We start from the raw sequence: 19,885 nt of genomic DNA on the forward strand, positions 1-19,885 counted from the left end.
TGCTTCCAGGATTCAAGACTGAAGAGCTCGGAGAAATGAACAGAAGGTGTTGTGTAGAGCTGAAGTGAGGTAGATGAATAGCACAGTGGTGCGGCCACGTGTAACAGGAAATACATATACATGTATACATATACAAATATATTCACGCACACCTGCTCATTGTAGATGAAAACTGAGCGAATTGAACGAAATACACGTGCATTATACTTTATTATACATGTTATACTTGCCCACGCACACACAAACATGCATGAAATCATATCCTGACGGAAACAGGAAGAGAAGTCATTTGACATTTTGCTAAAACTTTTATTATCTGTATGTGTGTGTGTAAGTGCACGCGCACTGTCGCCACGTCACTGTCATACTAGCATCTTCAGGTTTCCAGGCGCAGGGGGTTAAGGACAATGTTCGACTTGGTCGAATTAGTATAAAGTCGAATCAACCATCCCTTTCCCTTCAATCTTTCCGATGAAAGGCAGCAAGTAAACCATTTACCGTTACTCCCTTTAGACAGACGAGGGCTGTGCGCTCGTTCAACATCGGTGATGACGTGCATGTTCACGAGGTTAGCAGGCGCAGCTGCCTTGTGTGACAAAAGATACAGCCTCCTCTCATCTACACACACCTCGCGATGCACTGTATCCGTCCACTACGATCGCCGCCCGGAGGTCCGTATCCTCCTCTAACACCATCTGAACTGTGCAACATGGATGAAGAAGCATCTCTGATGTCCGTCTGCTGTAACGGGATGAGATTAACTATTGATTTGTACAAGAGATACTGGGTGCGATCATTGCACACGTTTAAAGTCTCGGTGTTACCCAAACCTGTGGTGGCAGGAGAGAAGGACTCCACACGACCCCCCGGGAATCTGGATTCCACAGACCTGCTTGTCAAAGTAGTTCATGAAAGTTGATGAGGGATATTAGAGAATCTCCTTGTTAGTACACTACATATTGCGCAAAGGACGAGTTACCATTACAGTTCACTGTAGAAAAAAAAAACGAGTGAAGAAATGAAGAAAGTTTTCCAAATTCACTTGACCATTACGACAGTCGGAGAACAGTTATTGATGTGTTCCCGTCTACAACTTCCTCCACTGCTGTTTGTTTATGAGCCTTTGATGAAGGCGGTAGCGGGGTGGGAGGAGGAGGGTGGGACCATTACAAGGTTTCGTAGAACACTGGGGACTTCTTCCTCTGGAATCAGGCCTGAATGGCTTCCTTCTTCCTTTCTCTACCTTTCTTGTGTGTACACTTCCCTTTCATGAGATCCAATGCAATCGGTCGAAAATAGGACTTGGGAAAAAAACAAGGAGGTATGTCTTCCAAGACAGACAGTTGTCATGCCGAGGAAGAAGGTAAATATTGTCACCTACCTACCCCATGACTTACCTGACCAGGTGCAAACGATAGGTCTGCTGAGATTTCTCCTACTGACTCAGAAGAGCGGGACACTGACGGACTCATAATTGTTTTTATTTATACAAAGACACAAAGGCACCAAATTTTGCACCAAAAGCCGGCCTGGGTGAAACTGAGTATTATTATAACCGGAGTTTGCTAATATGCTAACCACGTGACCCTGTTCATCAGTTTTCCTAACCCAGGCTGTGTTTTACCTTCCTTGCAAAACAAACCCAACAAAATTCCCACACTTGCCTACGTTGTTGCTGTAGACCACAGCATGACAAAATATTTCAGCCATCATCTGTCTCAAAACAACCAGAACAATGAGACGGGTGACGAGGGACAACCACACGAGGTCACATCCAGTTGACAGCAAGTGAAGTTGACTGCGTGCGCTGGCGCCAGTCACACGTGCAGCGGTCTGGTGGTCCAGCGAGGTCTCCAGACAATATTTGTGTTTTTCTTGTCCCCCAGTATTTTTTCCACAAAAGCTTTCAGGTTGTACATTCTGAACAATGTGACCAGGATGGGTCTGAGTAGCAGAAGATGAAATGCTTCTGAAGGGTCTTCCTAACGACCAAACATGGACGCACATTGCAAAATAAGACATTAAAAAAAACCACTTTGCTGAACTTTTTCAGCCCTAACCCTGGTCTTAACGGGACACGCTGTAAAAACCAGGTGACTATAGCACTGATAAACTGTCACGGTCTTTTCAATAGTCATTTATTCAACAATCTGTGCCCTGTTAAGAAAGTGCTTCACAGGTCGGCTCCCCTGAGGGTAGATGACAACTGAGGCAGGAGACAGGAGACATCCAATATCAGTAGAAAATACCAAAATACCAAAGGTGCACAGACGTCCAGCGATTGGCAGAGCTTCCTGGAGGATGGAAGCACAAACCGAAGTTCTCTTACTAACCTATTTCCTTCCTCTTTTCCGTACTAATCTGTTACTTTGCACCCCGGGTAGAAACTGGAAAAACAACAGTTGCTGGAAATGTCACACAGCCACAGGTCAGGTCAGGAGAGGTCAGCGCCATGTGGCAGGTCAGGGGAGGACAACCTCAAGCGCCATCTGTCTGTGTTACAGCCTGGAGCACTAGCAGGCAGGGTGAGTGGAGCAGGGGTACAGGTGTGCAACCTTTCCATCCTACAAGCCCCAGGTCTTGTCGAGGTCAGATGGCACTGTGATATTACAGCTCAACCTTCACAGGTCGCCAGGGGTTCAGTGGACGGGCACTGCAGGAGACACACGCCTTCAGGTCAACATGGATGCGATTTCGACACACATGACTCCCTCCCTCCATCCTGCCAATAGTCTGTGTGTCTCTCTACTTTATCCTCCAATGTCCACCCTTCAGACTTGTTCCAACAACAGTTTCGTTCAGTGAGATGATTTTAGAGGCCTCAAAAAGCCATGAATGCCACCATCGCCTGCGGCCATGTTTCTTGAGGCAGCGAGCTCAGTCTGTGACTAACAGTTGCCGACATCTCAGTGACCAGCTGCATATCACGTGACTATGAGATTCAAAGAATCGTTAGTGAGAAGGCAATTATGTCCACGTAAGGCAGCGACACCGAGAAGTCACCCTAGAGGTGTCGCTGTCATACGACCGTGACTGGACATCCCACAGCAATGAGGTGACAACGACCGGCGCGTCCACGCTAGCCAGGCAAAGACACAGACCCCCAGCACCAGGATACCCGACCCCTTGCTTCAGTTCCCTGCCAGGATATCAAACACCAATAATGGTGCTGCAACTTCAGGGGCGAAAACTCGATACATCTGTCACGTGGTGCACCAGAGCGGAAACATCAGACATGGTGACTGGACTTCTAAAAACTGGGAATGTTCTTTCTCCTTTTTCTTTCGTGGGGTTGGGGAAGAAAAACACAAACAACGGTGTAAAGGGGTCACGTGACTGCATGGTGCCCACGTGGTCAGCCAAGTAAAGCAGGCGCCAGTCGATGCTCGCCTGTTGAGCGACTGACCGAGTGGCGGCACACCTTCCATCCATCAGGCTACCCCGCTACCCCGCCACCTGATCTTGGCGGCTGCGTGACGGACGCCGTGCGACAGTGATGCAGTAAGCGACTACGGCGATACGTCACTGCAGCAATTCATCAAGCCTCGGTTCGAAACTTGCTTTCTCCAGCATCGTGTTTACCAATGCCGTCAAGTCAAAATTTGGACACGGTCTTGGGGATGGATGGCAAATGACCGCCTACACTTCTTTTGGGAGTAAGCGGCTTTGAGCCGCTCCAGGGAGAAGTTAAATGAATCCACGAAGTAGATAAAAATAGTTCAATGACGCAGACATAAACTGAACTCCAGTGAATGGATAAAAAGATAAACCATAAACAGAATGAGAATAGTGAAAGCTAAAGTTAAGCTAATGTCTTGAAATAGTTACATCAGTCCCCACATCAATAAATCAAACTTACGGGAATGGGTATTTTAAGTAAGCCAAACTTCAGGAAACATAAACTGAATGACACACCCGTATACCCAATAAATATGGCTTTAATTCCTAAGGCCACACAACAAACTTAATGTTCAAGGAGGAAATTACATGGGTATATGATATCTCGAAAAGTCTTCCGTTTCTGTCGAAAACTGTTGTTAGGGTTGTACCTTCGAATTATCTTACCATTGGCTAAAAATGTAAACCAGCAACAACAACAAAAATCTGAACACAAAAAACACTCGTGAAAAGAGGTTTTACAATTCAGATCATCAAATTTCTCATCCCCACCCTTCAGCACGCGCTTCCTTCCTTCCTGCACAAAAAACAGTCGATGTGCCGGCGGGTGTAACAACCCGTCGTGGTATGAATGGGTGTGTGCGGCCCTTAATTTGTCTGATTGCCCTGTTCATTTGAGCCACCAGCCCCGGTAAATGCCGAGTAAAGGATGACATTGTCCAGACCACTCTCATCACAAAAATGGCGACATCGGACACAGACGAGGATACAAGGCTGGAGCTTGAAAAATAAAAGTTTCTGGAGCTCAAACATTTCACAGTTGTGAGACTTGTCTAAGTCCAGCCATTGTATATCTACTTCTTCTTTCTCGCCCCAGGCTCCTCAGATCGTCTAATAACCGACATTAAGTTTGATAAGTTCTCGCGTCTGTTTGTCACTGGTTGGCTGGCTGGCTGGCTGGCTGGCACATAAGTCCGTGTCGGTGTGTTTGGTCGTATGTACGGTGTTAATAACTGATAGAAGATGTGCTCACTACTCTTTTGTGCACTCTTCTCTCTTTCTTTCTCTCCTTATCTCTCTCTCTCCAACTGTTTACTGCTAAGAATTTGCTAATGAAATAAAATTTTTAGATATAAACAATAATTTAGCTTAGAATTCAAACGAGTTTGTTTTTGTGTAGTTCAGGGGGAAAAGGGTTTACTTCAGATAACAGCATAAAATGCACAAATGCGATAACAGTATAAAATGTGCAGATGCTTTAGATAAAAGTATAAAATGTGCAGGCACTTTAGATAACAGCATAAATGTGCAAATATTTAGATAAGGTATGAAATGTTCAAATACTTGAGAAAAAACATCTGAAAACACACACACACAGGTAGGAGCTGCATTCCTACAGACTAGTGCCATGTTTCCCGTGTCCCACATACAGTTGTTATGTCTACACTTCACCATCAGCAATCAGAGAAAGACAAGATAGAAGCAACATTCTACAGGTACCCACCCACTCTAAGAAAGATTCACTTACCTGTGTATTTTTGTTTCCTGCCCAGGTGCCAGGAAGAAAGTAACCAGGTAGACAGCAGGGCTGTGGTCAGTGCCAAGAGAGAGACGAGCACAGGTGAGTCGTCATCATCACCAGTTCCCTGATTGTGACAAAAGGTTTGCATGCATACATCCATTGCAGACACACAGGGAGTTCTAAATCAAGTAATGTGTGTATGTTATTTGCATTTTGTCTACGTGTTTACAGAGGAGAGAGGAATCGATCTCATTGCTTGAAATTAGTCGCTGGGTGACTCAATCAGGTTCTCCACCATACGCGTGCAATATAATATGACAGAGGCAGACTATTGCTGTTATCCATTAAAACAGAGATATAATACTTACATAATTACAGACAGGTAGAGACGGAGAACAGAAACAGAGAGATACAAAGAAAGAAGCTCAAAGGGTAGTTGAGTGAGTGCCCTTCTGGGTGTGTGTTTTATGTAGTTATGATCACAAAACTAATCCTCATCTGAAAACAACAGCTGTGAGAGGATGTAACTGACACAACCCTGGCACTTCCCGTCTGTGAAAAACTAAATGGCTTGTCTGTAATTTCCAGCGCTACTTTCTGTCTTCAGCAGGGGAACGAAAAGATCAGAGGTGGATAACATCATAATGTTGCCGCCTACTCCACATGCTAACTGCAAAGTTCAGTTTCTCATTGAAATAAAACAAAGAGAATAAATGCTTTTAGCCAAAAAAAATAAAACAAAAGCACACACCATTACCACGTGGATGACAATGTGATTCCCTGACTCAGGGGAGGTAACTTCATACTGTACAGTGGGCTTTCTGCTGGAGTGCACCGAGTGCTGTCCCTTCCCCAGCAGCCGCACCTCCACTGCCTCTGTATCGCCGGGAAGTTCGTGGAATTCAATCAATGTCTGCAATAAAAGAAGAACAAAATTAATGTCAAAATAAGTAATACGATTTTTCGGTCAATCATCGTTTTTACCCCGAGACATTTTATTGATTTCCATTTATTTTTAATTTGTAGTATTCTCCACGTGGGACTCAGTGCTGTAGAGAACTTACCACTCGAGACAAGCTATTTCCGCCTCCAGACAGGCAATCAAAGTTATTTCCGACAACTGTTTGCTTAGTCAGACTATCAGACTTTCTAGGATAGTACAAAAAATGAGTATATCAAAGGTGTGTGGATTCTTTTTCTTTGTGTCAGGCGCGGAATATGACCGCCACTTGTGTGATGGGTGGGAGTCGTTCTCTGAATGCAGCTGTAAGCTAAGTGCAGCTGTAAGTGTCATTTAAAATAAAAGTAGGCAAAAGTAATTTGGAATATAGAAAAAACACTGTCGTCTGCATAGTTCTCATCATACTTAAGAATGATGGAGAGTTCGCTGAGATCAGAATTTGACATTTTAAGTTACGATCAACTTTCACAAACTACTAAAACAACTTCGTGATTATTCTCACTTTGTGTTTTCTGAGAATATAAACAGACATTAATTAAAACAACTAAGTGATTATTTTCACTTATGTTTTTTCTGAGAATACAAACAGAAATTAACTGACAAGAAATTTTCAAAGCTGAATTGTCTCCGCTACTTCAATAAGTTGCGGGGACAGCAGTTAGATATTCAACCTTGCTTTTGACATGTCAGAAAAATTAATTCCGTACGAGGAGTGGCGAATGCTTATGATTTATTCTGCAGGGAGCAGCAGCTCTCCGCACTTATTTGCTTAAGTAATGCACATCACGGACGTCGCAGTGGTCGCACTCACTTGAATGAAGATGTGTCGCGTGACACTCGTGACTTCCGGTGCAAGTGTTTACTAACGGGGAATAACAAGACACATCCTGTCTTTTGAAACACTCGTTCATTGTATTGAAACAAGAGGAGTTGGAGAGTGGGGGGCACTCGTAAAATATAAACTTCGTGACTACCCCCTCCAACGTTCCTTTCTCTTTCTTTGTGTCCCCCTATCTACCTCCCCTTCCCGGCCCCGTTTTTTGTAGAGAAACTGTCTCCGAAGACCTCTCGTCCCAATATATTTTGCTTAAGTTCTTTCATAAAGATGTGTGGGTTGGGCATATTTTCAAAAGCAACAGTTTATTAACTGTCGTGTTTGTTGCCAGCAGGACCTGAACACATGAATAGGAGCATAGATAGAAGCATTATGAACATAAGTTATGTGTACAGACAGGCCGCAGGCAAGTACTCGGACAATGTTTGTAAGCTGTGCCATGCATCTTGTCAACACACACCCTCTTGCAGCCATGGTAACCTGTTTTGTGGGTTTGCAGTGCCAGGTCATGCTCCAGGTCATGGTCACAGCCATGATCACAAGGTGCAATGGTAGTTTTTTGGTGGGTTTCTCTTCGGCTCCCTCCCCGCGCCTGCTGGTCATCCTCAGGTATGAACAACCTGTACTGATGGCGTGGCTGCGCAAACCGTAGATTTACTTACAGGTGATACACGTTTATCTTGTGTAACTACGAGTTTATCTTGTGTCAACACGTGTTATCTCGGGTAAATGCTAAGACGGCGGCTGATAAGGTACATTTCCTCTTCGTGTAAACCATCCTCTTGGGTGTTGTGTCTCCTCGGTAGTGAGCTACCCCTGGCGAAACCTATCCTGCAATCCTACACCTGAACACCTCTCTCATTCTTGTAAATGTGGACCTATGCCTTTTTTTGTATTATAGCGGCACAAAACTTATACCAAATATAGCAAATCACAATGGTGTCTCACTGGTGTTAAATACTCTACCCACATCTTGCCAAAGGGTGGCATCAGCTTCAGACCCGTGAATGTTCTTGAACTCAGGGTACAATAGAAGCATGTGGGGGATAAGTACTCTTCATGAGTTTGAAGTTGTTTGGAACAATCGGTTGTTGTCATCCAACAGCATAATTTCAGTGCAGTGACAGCCAAGATGTGTAAGTCATTTGTGAAGTGTTATCAAAGACTTTAGATAATACATCCTCTTGGGAGTTATCATCCATCGTCCCAAATATGTGGAAAGTCTTTGTGAAGATGCAGAGCTTGAGGAGTCCTTTAAGATTCCTCTAAATTACTGTTCAGTGACCATGAAAAATGATGTACAGAAAGAATCAAAAATAGTAGGCAAGCATGCAAGCAAACATGCACGAGCCTGTTCGCACGGTCACACACGACCAGCATACCTTGGTGTAGCCCTGTCACACCAGATGTTGTCACTGCCTACAAGCACCACCACATCACTTGAGCATGCCCACCACCACTACCCTCCCCCCACGCCCTCCTTGCACGCGCAACACGCCTGGGGGAGACGGGAGGCTGCGAGCGCCCCCAGACGGTTCACCTGGTCTGACAGTTTGCTCGCGACCCTTTCAGGTAAATGCCAGCAGACATCCGAGGTGCTTCCAGTCGCCGCCTTACATCCGGAGGTTGGGGCAGCCAGGAGGTAAGACCGTCGCCCTGCGTGCCCGGAATGTCCACCGCCACAGCCGCACTCCAGGCAGAGTTGCCTGCCTTTATAGGAGGAGTGGTCCTCCCCTGTCCTACAGCGTTCGCTAGGCTTGCTTTTTATTTTTGTTTGTTGGGGTTTCTTTACGAAACCTGATCGGACACCTGGTTGCTTAAGGACCGTTATCAGATTTAAATTAAAAGCAAAGAAGTCAATTGGTGGAACTGAGAAAAGAAAACACACTAAGCGTGCGTGCACACACACACACATATGAATAAACTTGCATTTAACTGAAAACACACTAGAGAAGAATTTCAAATAAAAACGATTTTTTTTCAACCAAAAAACTGCCAATAACCAAAATCTGCACCCCCATTTCACCTTGATCCAATGGCACTTTCAAATCCTTAACCCTAATCCTAACCTTAACCGTCTCTTTTTTATGAAATTTAGATAGATGAAGGTACTTAGCAGACATTTTAAATATAAATAGCAGACATGTCTATTTACTTCATAGAGGACATGCAGAGGATGTGTAGTTATCAAATGCTATCAAATTCTTCGGTGACTAGGACGATGAAGCATCAATTCTTAGTTTTGGGGTATGGTGTGGTTTGTGTCACATGCGAGCGTTCATCTACCACCACGAGCTAAAATATTCTACTTCCTTCTCACACAAACACACACACACACACAAACACAAAAACATTGTCACTATGTAAGGAGTCTGTGGAAGAGTTCGATAGTGTGATATTTGCTTTTCTATACGCCCCCTTACCCACTCCACAGAACAGTCTTTGAAATCAGTGGACCACCCCTCTCCCCCTATCCCCACCCCAATTAACTGAGTTCCCCACTAAATGATTCCAGAGTGCGAAAGGATCAGTTTCGTATTTTTGTCATCCCATACTTTCAAAATGTTATCGTAATGGCTGTCCTGGAAGCCACGTGACTGCTCCGCTGGAAATATTGCTTTGAAATAAGCTCACGGGATAATTGCGAAGAGGATACTGGATCCTACCACCCTAACCCAATTCTTAATAACCATACTAACAGCTCCACTACACGCAGTAAGATGATACAATAGTCGTGTGCAGTGAGTAGCATGCAGTCTCACTCTATCTCACGAGTGCCTGTCAGTGTGCAGCTGATAAACAACTATCAACTAACAAACAAAAATCTAGACAACGAGAACCATGTCAAGAACTTAGTCAGTGATCTCACAAACAATTTTCTAAATCGGAATTTGAGCCTCATAGAGTGTGTTTACTTGGACTAGAACATACTATTTGGATAGTTTGTTGTTGTTGTTGTTGTTGTTGTTGTTGTTGTTGTTGTTGTGTTTTTTTTGAAAACAGAAAAATGTACAAATATGTTTTCAGTTTGGGCTTTTTTGAATAGGACATTATGGGTAGCAGTGAAATTATCTGAACATTGAAACAACCCATAGACTGGACTTGTCAAAGCTCGCTTGTATGTTATCATGAAACTAGGGCCACCCCTGCTGCCTCCACCCTCACCACACAGCTACAGCACATTACAGGAAAACAAACAATCAAACATTGCCCAACACTGCCGCCGAGCGCTCGTAATGAATTCGGCAAAGGGAGGGAATAGAAAGAGAAATAAGCCGGAGGGTGTTTACTGACGAGGTCATGCAGTCGCGGTAATGCCAAGGGCAAGGTGTCTGGCGACACTAGCGATGTTTGGCGACAACTCTAACACCGGGGGGGGAAACTGCCAGTTGGCACCTGGGTGTCTTCGCCGCTCCGTGGCCCGGGTACTTCAGCTTCTAGCCCCAGTCCACTGCCTCGGCACTGTCCATGCTTTTAATGCCAACCTTATAACATTTTCTGACATTTCTTCCTCAGTTTCTGCATTTCTGTGCATTTCATACAAATACATGTGTGTACAAACTTAGTTTTTCAGGGACCGTGTTTTGGCAGAAGTAGGATGGTCTTTGTTTTTGACCGACATGTGTTTCAGTAACATGTTTCTACTAAATGGTGATCATGAACTTCATTATTCTCTCTCTCTCTCTGATAATGCGATTTCTTACACAATATTTTAACAGCAAACTGTTGAGCACGGGAAAAATATTCAAGTGATGGACAGAGAAGTCTAGTCTATTTTTAAAAAAAAGGTGAAGTAGATTTACCTACAACTCACAAAACTTACAAAACATGTATCCGACAGCTAAAGAGTGATCTGACTGCTAGATATTTGAATTAAGATCTACAGTAAGTATTTGAAAAGAAAATTATGAAAATGCCTGTTATACACAGGCAGGAATCCGTAACATGATAGCCTATTAACCATATTTTCACCCTATTTGTGATAGCGCAGAAGCAGCTCATAAACCATAAAGAAACTCTATTTGCCATTTATAGACTTTGAAATGGCATTTGACTCAGTTATTCGACAAAAACTTTGGCGAATTCTTTCAACAACAAAAAAAAGCAACAAGCTGAGAAGTAGAATGTATAATGCCATCCAAGGAATGTGTCGCAAAATCTTTGAGGTTGGAGCAACATATCAGATTGTTTACTTTGTCCTAGGGGTTTAAAACACGGTGGTATGTAGTCCAGTCCTGTTTTCTTTGTTTATTAATGGACTACCAACTGATGTAACTCATGGTGGTAAACACAGTATCCAGCTATACGCAAACGTCGTCTAAACATTTATTTGCTTTCTGCAGATGATGTAACACTAGTTTAGATACAGTGGCTGACCTTCCAGATAAACTTATTATCTTGAGATAAACTTCAAGTATGTGAGGTGTTTACTTAACTTAATAAATCAATCAGTGGGTTTCTACATACAAGAAATGGATAATATGATGACCAGCACTGAGGGTGACCAGTTCATTTCGGTTGTAAATATTTATAATTATCTTGGTATTTACGTGTCCTCTCGTCTATTCTTGTCTCATATTTTAATCGGTCAGCGAAAACTCTCCTGATATATTATTTTAAATTGTTTGACGAACAGATGGCTCTCACTTGTTTACTGACATACTCCTATCGCCATATTTTTGTCCTCCCTGTATGTGTGTGGTGTGATGTTTATATATAATTCATCTCATGGCTCTCACTTGTTTACTGACATACTCCTATCGCCATATTTTTGTTGTGCATCTCACACCCTGCGATGTAATGGAATATGGCTGATCTGTACAAGCTGTTTGTCGTGGCTCCCATTTTGTCTCCACCCTTCTGTCAACAAACGGGCAAGAAACTTGCCGGTGACTTCTACAAGTCACTGATAACCGGTCACGTGAACAGGTGTCGGGCCAAAGCCTCTCGTCTGAAAAACCTGCTCTGCGAAACAGACACCTGCCGCATCTGGTTGTGCACGCTGTCTCCAAGCAGGAAATCCGAAAAACAAAATTTCTTTTAGTCGCAAACCCTGGTTGTAGAGCAGAGCACGTGATCTCAACCCTACTTATTTGTATACATAGTGAAATGTGTGCCACCCGCACACTTCAAGAGCAGGCCCTCCACAGTTGACTTTCGGGTGTTCTGGCGACTGTCAACTATGGGCGGGCCAAGGGGGGAAGTCACAGAGGTAAATCAACACCTGTCTGTGCACCGATCTCACTGTTGTCACGTGCGGTACGAGTATGGAGTGGGGGAGGGAAGAAGTCGGTGGTAGGGTGGCCCTGATATTTCTTTTCCTTCTGACAAAACGAGTTTGTGTCGGGGTCTGGCAGGTCTGCTCCCTCTCTCAGTGACCTCTGGAATCCAATACAACAATCCCAGCCGTTGCTCAAGCACACTGTGTGGTACCTTGCCAGGTGCAGCACAGACTTGTACGGACATGGTGCCCAGGTGTCTACTTTCCTGACACGGCCGTTGGAGGAGTGCAAAACATCGAGTGAAGATACAGGAATATATTCCTCAATAGACACATGTTCACATTGTGTGCATGTGTGTGTGTGGAGTACATGCGTGTGTAACAGGCGGGTGGGTGAGTGGGAATCCGGATTGACAGTGAATGAAGTGTTTACAAACGGACATTATTAATTTCTTTCAATTTCTTGAGTCCTGCACTCCTTGGGTTTCGTCTGTCAGCAGAAACAAGACACTGGTCGTTGGTTGTTTGTTTGATGATCTACCGTGCCGACTCCTCCTAAATTTCTTCCTCTCAATTTTAACCAGTGTCTTCGGAGGAAGTGTCTGTACAATAAATTGTCAAACTCCTTTTCGATATTGGCGACTGCCAGATGAATGACAGACAGCACTGACAAGAACCTCACTTGCGTGCAAGGGGCAGACGACACCCGACCCCACCTCACTTGGACAGTTAGGGTGTGCACGGACAGGGTCCACTGAATACAAACAAACCCTCACACAGTCCGTTTATACAAGAACAGTACAATATGCAGTTATCTTTCCATCCTGTTCAATCAGCTGTGTTTTATTATAAAGGGCTTTCTCGATAGTGAGAAGGAGGAGGAAGAATGGGGAATTTGTGTTTTACGCCGAGCCAGCAACTAAGGCTACATCACGGCAAGGCAGCCAGCCAGCCAGCCAGCCATGTAAACAGATGTCACATATAGAGAAAAAATACCGTGCCCGAGACAAGAACTGAACCCAGGACAGCCAACCCTCCCTTTATTGGTGACAGGCGCCAGCGGTTGTGAGTCGTCTGTACACTAACAACTTTCAATGACCTAACATGTGACATCGATGTAAGCAGTTTTGAGAAATAGTTTGCACCAGCAATGTCTCATTCTGATGATGACCCTGCCCCTTCCATCTTGTCCTTCACCTTCACCTATCTGTATCATTATCAGCGAACTTATGTCTTCACCCCGATACTGGTCGCTAAATAAAACATCAACAACACTTATTGCGGACCTTGATTACCAGTCAACACCGACTAACAATGCTTTTCTGGCTGAAGTATCTTGAGAGGATCTTGAGATGGGACTTGGGGATCAAGTGAGGGAATGTCAGTGCGCCGCCTATAGGGAAGATAACTTTGCTGACCTCGTCGTGAGTCTGGATTAAGTTTGATCACGTGACTTGTTTCTGGTGTGTGCTGCTCACTCTCTGCTCCCCCACCCCTCGTTCTGCGCGTGCGTGTGAGTGTGTGACCCTCGTCGTAAGGAGTCCGACAGACCAAAGGTTCGTCTTCACTGATGCAAACAACGGGGCGAGCCGGTTATCCTCAACATCGCCCTACAACCCACTCGCCCACCTCTCTGCGCTCCAATCAATTACCACAAATATTGTAAAGTATCTAATTGCTAATTAACTTCCGGTTACCTCTAATATGTTGTACACACTGACGGGTAAAAAGCACTTACATGTACAACTCCCACTCAGGACTGTAAACCTTCCTTAACCACCATATAAAGTTTACCTACTTTACAAAAAAAACTTGTTGCCAGACCTGCCAAGTCCACTCACAGATTGTTTAATGATGCCTACAGACAAACTCATACCGACTTGACCCTTGACTCGCCAGTTGACCCCACTCCCAACAGAGGAATGATATCAGAGCTGTAGTTCAGGGACTGATTACCTGCACACCTGTCAGTTTAATCAGCATTTTCTGGCCTAGCGCGTGCTTAGAATAAAGCATTCCTACCACCACCCTCAGGTGAGATTATGAAAGTTCTCCTCGGGTCACGGAGATGATTTAAATAATTTTCCCTGTGCAACCTTTCTCTGTGCTGTGGACAGACTCTGTTCTGAGTGTAAACGTGCATTTCTCCAGTGTAAACGAAGAATTTTCACGAGTTTATCGCACATAACGTTTATCACAGTGTAGCACAAGCTGACATGATCAGGTGCACACGTGTGTATAGCAGACAGCTTTTCTAAAATGTGAAATGGTGTGACTGACAGACTCACACCCGCCTCGCTGCCTACCCCCCTGTGCCGAGCCCCCCTGATGTATTCATCGCTAGAGGCAGTGTGATGAACCCTTTCATCTGGCAATCCCGTTAGCCTGACATGTGCCTCACCCCTGACCTCACCTATCGCTAATGAATATCTTTCTCGCATTCACGGCTGTGTGTGCGCACAAATACTTTCTTCATAAACTCGCGGCGATGTGCGCTCGCATACTTTCATGCATTCTCTCTTTCATGACTGGGTATGGACTACCACGGGTGTGTGTCTATACATATACAATGACATTATCATATTCATGGCTGGGTATATACCACCCCATGGTTATGTGTATGCACGAGCATACATTTTAATAACTAATTGTGACTCATAAATAATTAATTAGTCGTTAAGTACAGGATGTAGTATGTCATCTTAACAAATTATGTCCCCGTGATATAGCCTTTGTTGCTGTAAACACAAACAAATAAACATGTTAATAAATTGTGTTTTCTTCTAGTTGAGTTGCAAACAAAAGTTATCTGATAAAAAAGTAACTAAGTAAATGCTGCTGCTACCCCCCATGTGATGTGTACTACCTGGCTGCGACAGGTAACACCGAGCCTCCCTCGCTGTGTGTCGGGGGACACGTTTGTCAGAGGCGGCGTTAGGACTACGCGGGGCCTGGGGCCGACCATCCGCGCGGGGCCGGGTACATTGAGTACGTGTATCAATATCCCTATTGATATGATGCCGGAAGCACTGACTTATATACAGTTAGGCTGGATGTATTTCGCGAAATAACGCACGAATTTAGTGTTTTGTTGGTAACCGTCTGTGACAGTAGCGTTTTTTTCTTAAAGCGAAATAATATTGTGACGATAACTTAATAAACTGCTTGTTGTTATTATTGTCGGGTTTAACGTGAAGACATTGGCTCAATAATTTGCTTAATTAGAACTTAGAAGTGTTTTCTGAACGTCAATTTTGTTGTCACAACATGTTTAACACAGCCAGCAATAAGTCATAAAGATGACCTCGGGTAAGGTGACCAGACGTTTCGGGGGCGAAAGCAGGACACGTGCCGATGATGGTGATGTCACCGACAAAGAACGCCAATAAATAGGGAGGGTGGGGGGACTTTCCTCTGACTTTGCCGAGTAGTGATGCGTTCAACGGCAGATCTGTCCACGCCACTACAGTATTCCATTTAAAATAGAAAACCGGTATTTAACATTTAAATTAAAATATTCCTACCTTATCTCCCGCTCAGCCAACTTTGCGGACGTGCAGGGGAGGCGCTGTAACAAATTATGGTACTTCGCCATCTTGCGAGGCTGTTACTCCGAAACCGTACTTCATAGACCGTGAATCTCCTTGTAAAGTTTCGGTCATTGCAAGACAGTGTCATAAATTTTTTCACAAGGATTTCGTGAATTTTCCCTGTCAAAGTTGCACCTCACTATTAAAAGTCCTTCAATGTTTCCACCTTTAACTGTCTTTTCACTGCGATGTTCGTATCGTCCCCGACATTAGTTTAGTCACTGATCCGTACTCACAGAAAAGGATTATTGGAGGTGAATAAAATGCCGGCAGCGGAAAACACGCGGAGGACGAAATGCAGAGAGGTGAGGGGAAACGTGCTGACGTAGACTTGATGAGATGGCAGGGTATCTGGTGTACCTTGGTCAATGGATTGTTTTCCTTCTTTGTCTTTTCTCTTAAAGAAAGGTTTGAAGAAGGAACACCCAAGCAGTCTGCAGTATACAATTTCCAGACCTAAGGTAGGCGGGGGCATCAGGGTAGCGGGCCAGGTGTCAGAGGGCCGCTGGACACAATGATTTATGGCGCATGAACCGTTAGAAGAACGTTCGTGCATTGAGGTCGCTGGTTTAATGTGCCACTTGGGGGACCTGCAAGCAAGTTGAATTGACAGTAAAGAGGTGATAATGTTACTGATGTATGAACACTCTGTGAATGGAAAGGATGGGCCCCACCACTGGCACTGCAACCTCTAAGCCCGAAGTGAGAGATGTCAAAGGAACTTGTTTCGTAGTTACTTCACGACACCGTGAAACTTTCTCTTCCCGTATCTCCATCACCAAGCAAACTACATTAGTCTACAACTCTATACCCTTTGGATCGGCATCGTCTGCCAAAATCTAAAATGCACTTGTTTTCATTTTTTTTAAAATTTAGCCTGGCTTACTTTTCTAAAAATGTATTATATCAAGTATAACACAGTTAGAAATCGGCAGTCTGTAGCATTCCAACACAAAGTTAAAAGATAAAAAATAATAACAGGCTGACATGACTCGTTAGAGGCTGCCTTCAAAGGAAAGCGAGCGACTTCAAGCAGCTTCACTTTACACAATAAAGTCGGCAGGTGAAAGCCATTGTGTACTCATTTGTTGTCCATTTCCATATATCACTAGGTTTGGGGTGTACTCAGCTGCTGGCGTGGGTTGCCACTGGGAAGTGGGGGAACTCGGACAACTGTAACCAAAGAAGCTGACACCTACGAGGGACGAGCAGACGACCACCGGCGATGTACCAGCGGCGCGTGCAATAAGATATCGGCCGGCAGGTCATTGTCGTCACGGGTCAAACACCGGAGCCCGCACAGCGACGAAAAATAAAGCGGGATCAAGAAAACACCGCCAAAACCAAAGGCGCGGATGAGAATCAGTGTACGGTATTTTTAAAGACAAGCGGGACATTGCTGGACTTGCCAGAAAGCGAGACATTGGGCGTCCCACCCGGACATTTTATGAGCAGGCGGGACACGAGGTCAAAAGCGTCTGGTCACCTTACCTCGGGGCTGAAGCGCGGGGCCCCTTCGAGAGCGGGGCCTGGGGCGGCCGCCCCATTTGCCACCCCCTAACGCCGGCCCTGACGTTTGTTCTCAGTGTAGTGTCAAGCAACAAGTTGACGAGCCTTGCTGATGACACTCCACCCTGACACACTACCCTGACACAGGCACGACTCTCGCCATCACAGCGTCGACTTCAACAAGTAGGGTAATCTAGGGTGGCGACGATGTACCCCGGGTAATCTAAGCCCCGACTTCCTGCCCCGTCTCCCTTTTTTTCACACACACACGTGCAACTCTTGAACTTTGACCCACAGCGGAGACAAAACTTACACAAGGTACAGCAGGCTGCAGGTTTTTCCCCCAACATCAACCAAACCTCGACAAAGCTCAGTAATAATTGCAGTAAATATAAATGGCATACCTGATAATTCTGGAGAATGTCCAGTGTTATTCCCTGGATGCCGGATATATCCACGCTGTTAAAGTACAGGCAATCCGGCTCCTCCTGCGTGACGTAGGCAGGGTCAGAGGTCGAGTGTTGATCAGTTTTGAACTCGGAGCGTGCGGCGCTGGAAACGACTTCGTTTATTTTTAATTTCTTCTCTCGTAAACTGTCGCCTGCACGTTGGTGTGCCACGACAGGGTTAGCAGTGTACAGCCACAGGTTAGCAATCAGCAGGAGGAGCCACGCACGGTGACAGGTCTGTCCTGACATTTTCGCCTGCGATGCAGTCTGTCAACAAACAACAACTTCGCTCCACGGAATATTTCACAGGTGTCGGATGTCTGTCGTGTCGTCTGGAAACTGAAATTCTCGACTACTACAGTCGCTTTCCTCACACATCGGCGCAGGTTGGACGCGCTCGACGATTCCTCCTCCAGTGAGTTCGCCAGTTCGGTGGCAGACGACAAGCGACGAACGCGGAACAGGTCACCGGCTGTTCCACCAACCCTCTCTCCGCCCTCGTGTGTCGTACAAGGGGGGAGACGCCGTGACGGGCGGAGGGCGCAGGAAGCTCGGGGCGTAGCGGCTGGTCACGACTCGCGGCTTCTGGAGTCCAAACCCACCAGACATCAACAGCGACTGTGTTGTGCCTGTCACAGATGTGGTTGGACTGAGGTTGGTTGAACTGCAGGCGGCAATGACCTCAAGCCGGCGCGTGTGAGACGACGGGGACAGACTTGTAACTTGTTCACTCGCTGGTTGACGACCATCGCTACAAATCCTCCTCTACCATGGGATCAGCCTTGACTACAACTGGGTCACCACAAGGATTCATATTTCAAAATACCGGTGAGCCAATCTTTCTTTCATGTGTTTGTTTGTTTAATAACCTTTGACCCTGTATGGTCCGACGACCCTTTTCACTATCGTCTGCTGTTTGGCGTCGACGGAATGTGCAACGAATGGAAGTTTGCTATCGGCTCATCCTCAGTACACAAACCTTCGTCTTGTTTATTGTTTGGTCTATGTGTTGTTTAGAGCAAAACTATCAAATATTTTAGGTCTCGCAACACTATCATAGCGTCCCAGGTGTCAACAGGTATTTATTTACCTGATTACCAGACAGAAGCAATTAAGAAGCAGACGACCACAGCTTTGGTTTTGGGGGTTTTTTTTCATCTCTCTCTCTCAGATGTTTGATATGGGATGAGAGGACTTTTGCTCTTGAAGCTGGCGTGGTTAGTGATGGCTGAACATGTGAACCCTGATGTAGATGTAGATATTCAAAATGTCCCTCAGAACTTCTAACGGGTTTGCGCGGAAGGTTGGAGCGGCCGAGAGGGTTGTGTATCTCTACAGGTCCCTGACCGGGGGCCATGCAGCTGCTGATTATCACTCCACGCGTGTGGCAGTTGAGAGATTTACCTGTGCAGCCTTCACCTTGCAGTAGGCGCTTTATTTCTTACGATACAGGTGTACCCCGACCTGCCACCCCACTGTACCCACTTTCACAAAGCCTCTCCCACCTCCCACACCTCCGTAGCTGAACCGTTGCCCCCTCTCTATGTCTCCCACCTCTCACCCACCCGTAACTGAACCGTTGCCCCCTCCCTATGCTCGCAGTAGTTTGTGGCCCTCGGCAAGTGGGGGAAGGGGATCGTTGCTTTCCCTCCAGCATTATGGCGGTTGTCGTCGAATTATCTGTGACTTTGTAAGAAGGAGATAAAGCGATCAAGTTGCATACCTTGGACTGAATCTCGAACAGCCAGTGCAAACTCCAGGCACTCGGCGATAGTCAACTAGAAACTGTTCAACGGCGGCTACCACCTCACCGCTGTAGGTGTCTGTCCTGTCTTACTAGAACTCGACATTATAATGTTATTACTGGTGTAGACTGGGGATTATTTCAGTGAATAGCTTGTACCATTGGGATATGGATGGACTTTTCTTGTCTTGCCAGAAGTCGAGATGATGTTAGTGTTGCTGTTGTAGTTGTAGAATATTTTTAACCTTTTGATGTTACTGAATGTTACTTCTCTTTGTGTTGTTAGTGTGGCATCTGTTTACATCTCTGGCTGCTTTGTTTTAGTTGCTGGCTCAGCGTAAAACACCAACTCCCCCCGCGACCCCCTTATGTTGTTAGTTCCCTGTTTTTCCAGTATGAGCACCGTTATACAGTGGCCCCTGTCTGACGTCAGTTT

General features: G+C 45.3%; 2 protein-coding genes across 7 annotated transcripts in view; one reads left to right on the top strand and one right to left on the bottom strand.

Annotated features, from left to right (window-relative positions):
- The window catches only part of LOC112555635, a 143,836-nt gene extending 125,843 nt beyond the window's left edge, over positions 1-17,993 (bottom strand). For all 3 annotated transcript variants that reach the window (XM_025224065.1, XM_025224066.1, XM_025224064.1), the window contains exons 1-3: positions 17,661-17,993; positions 5,892-6,053; positions 5,147-5,264 (exon numbers count right to left, since the gene is read on the bottom strand). In XM_025224065.1, coding sequence (XP_025079850.1) covers positions 5,147-5,264; positions 5,892-6,053; positions 17,661-17,954 — 574 coding nt within the window. In that variant the 5' untranslated portion in view covers positions 17,955-17,993. The remainder of the gene's footprint in view (positions 1-5,146; positions 5,265-5,891; positions 6,054-17,660) is intronic.
- The window catches only part of LOC112555636, a 56,048-nt gene that overhangs the window by 13,916 nt on the left and 22,247 nt on the right, over positions 1-19,885 (top strand). For 2 of the 4 annotated variants that reach the window (XM_025224070.1, XM_025224073.1), the window contains exon 1: positions 18,394-18,533. The gene's annotated coding sequence lies outside the window, so the exon portion shown is untranslated. Of the gene's footprint in view, positions 1-5,162; positions 5,240-18,393; positions 18,534-19,885 lie in introns of those variants that run through there. The other 2 variants (XM_025224071.1, XM_025224072.1) reach the window with 2 other exon arrangements.

Source organism: Pomacea canaliculata, linkage group LG14 (assembly GCF_003073045.1).
Source record: "Pomacea canaliculata isolate SZHN2017 linkage group LG14, ASM307304v1, whole genome shotgun sequence".
Lineage (NCBI taxonomy): Eukaryota > Metazoa > Mollusca > Gastropoda > Architaenioglossa > Ampullariidae > Pomacea > Pomacea canaliculata.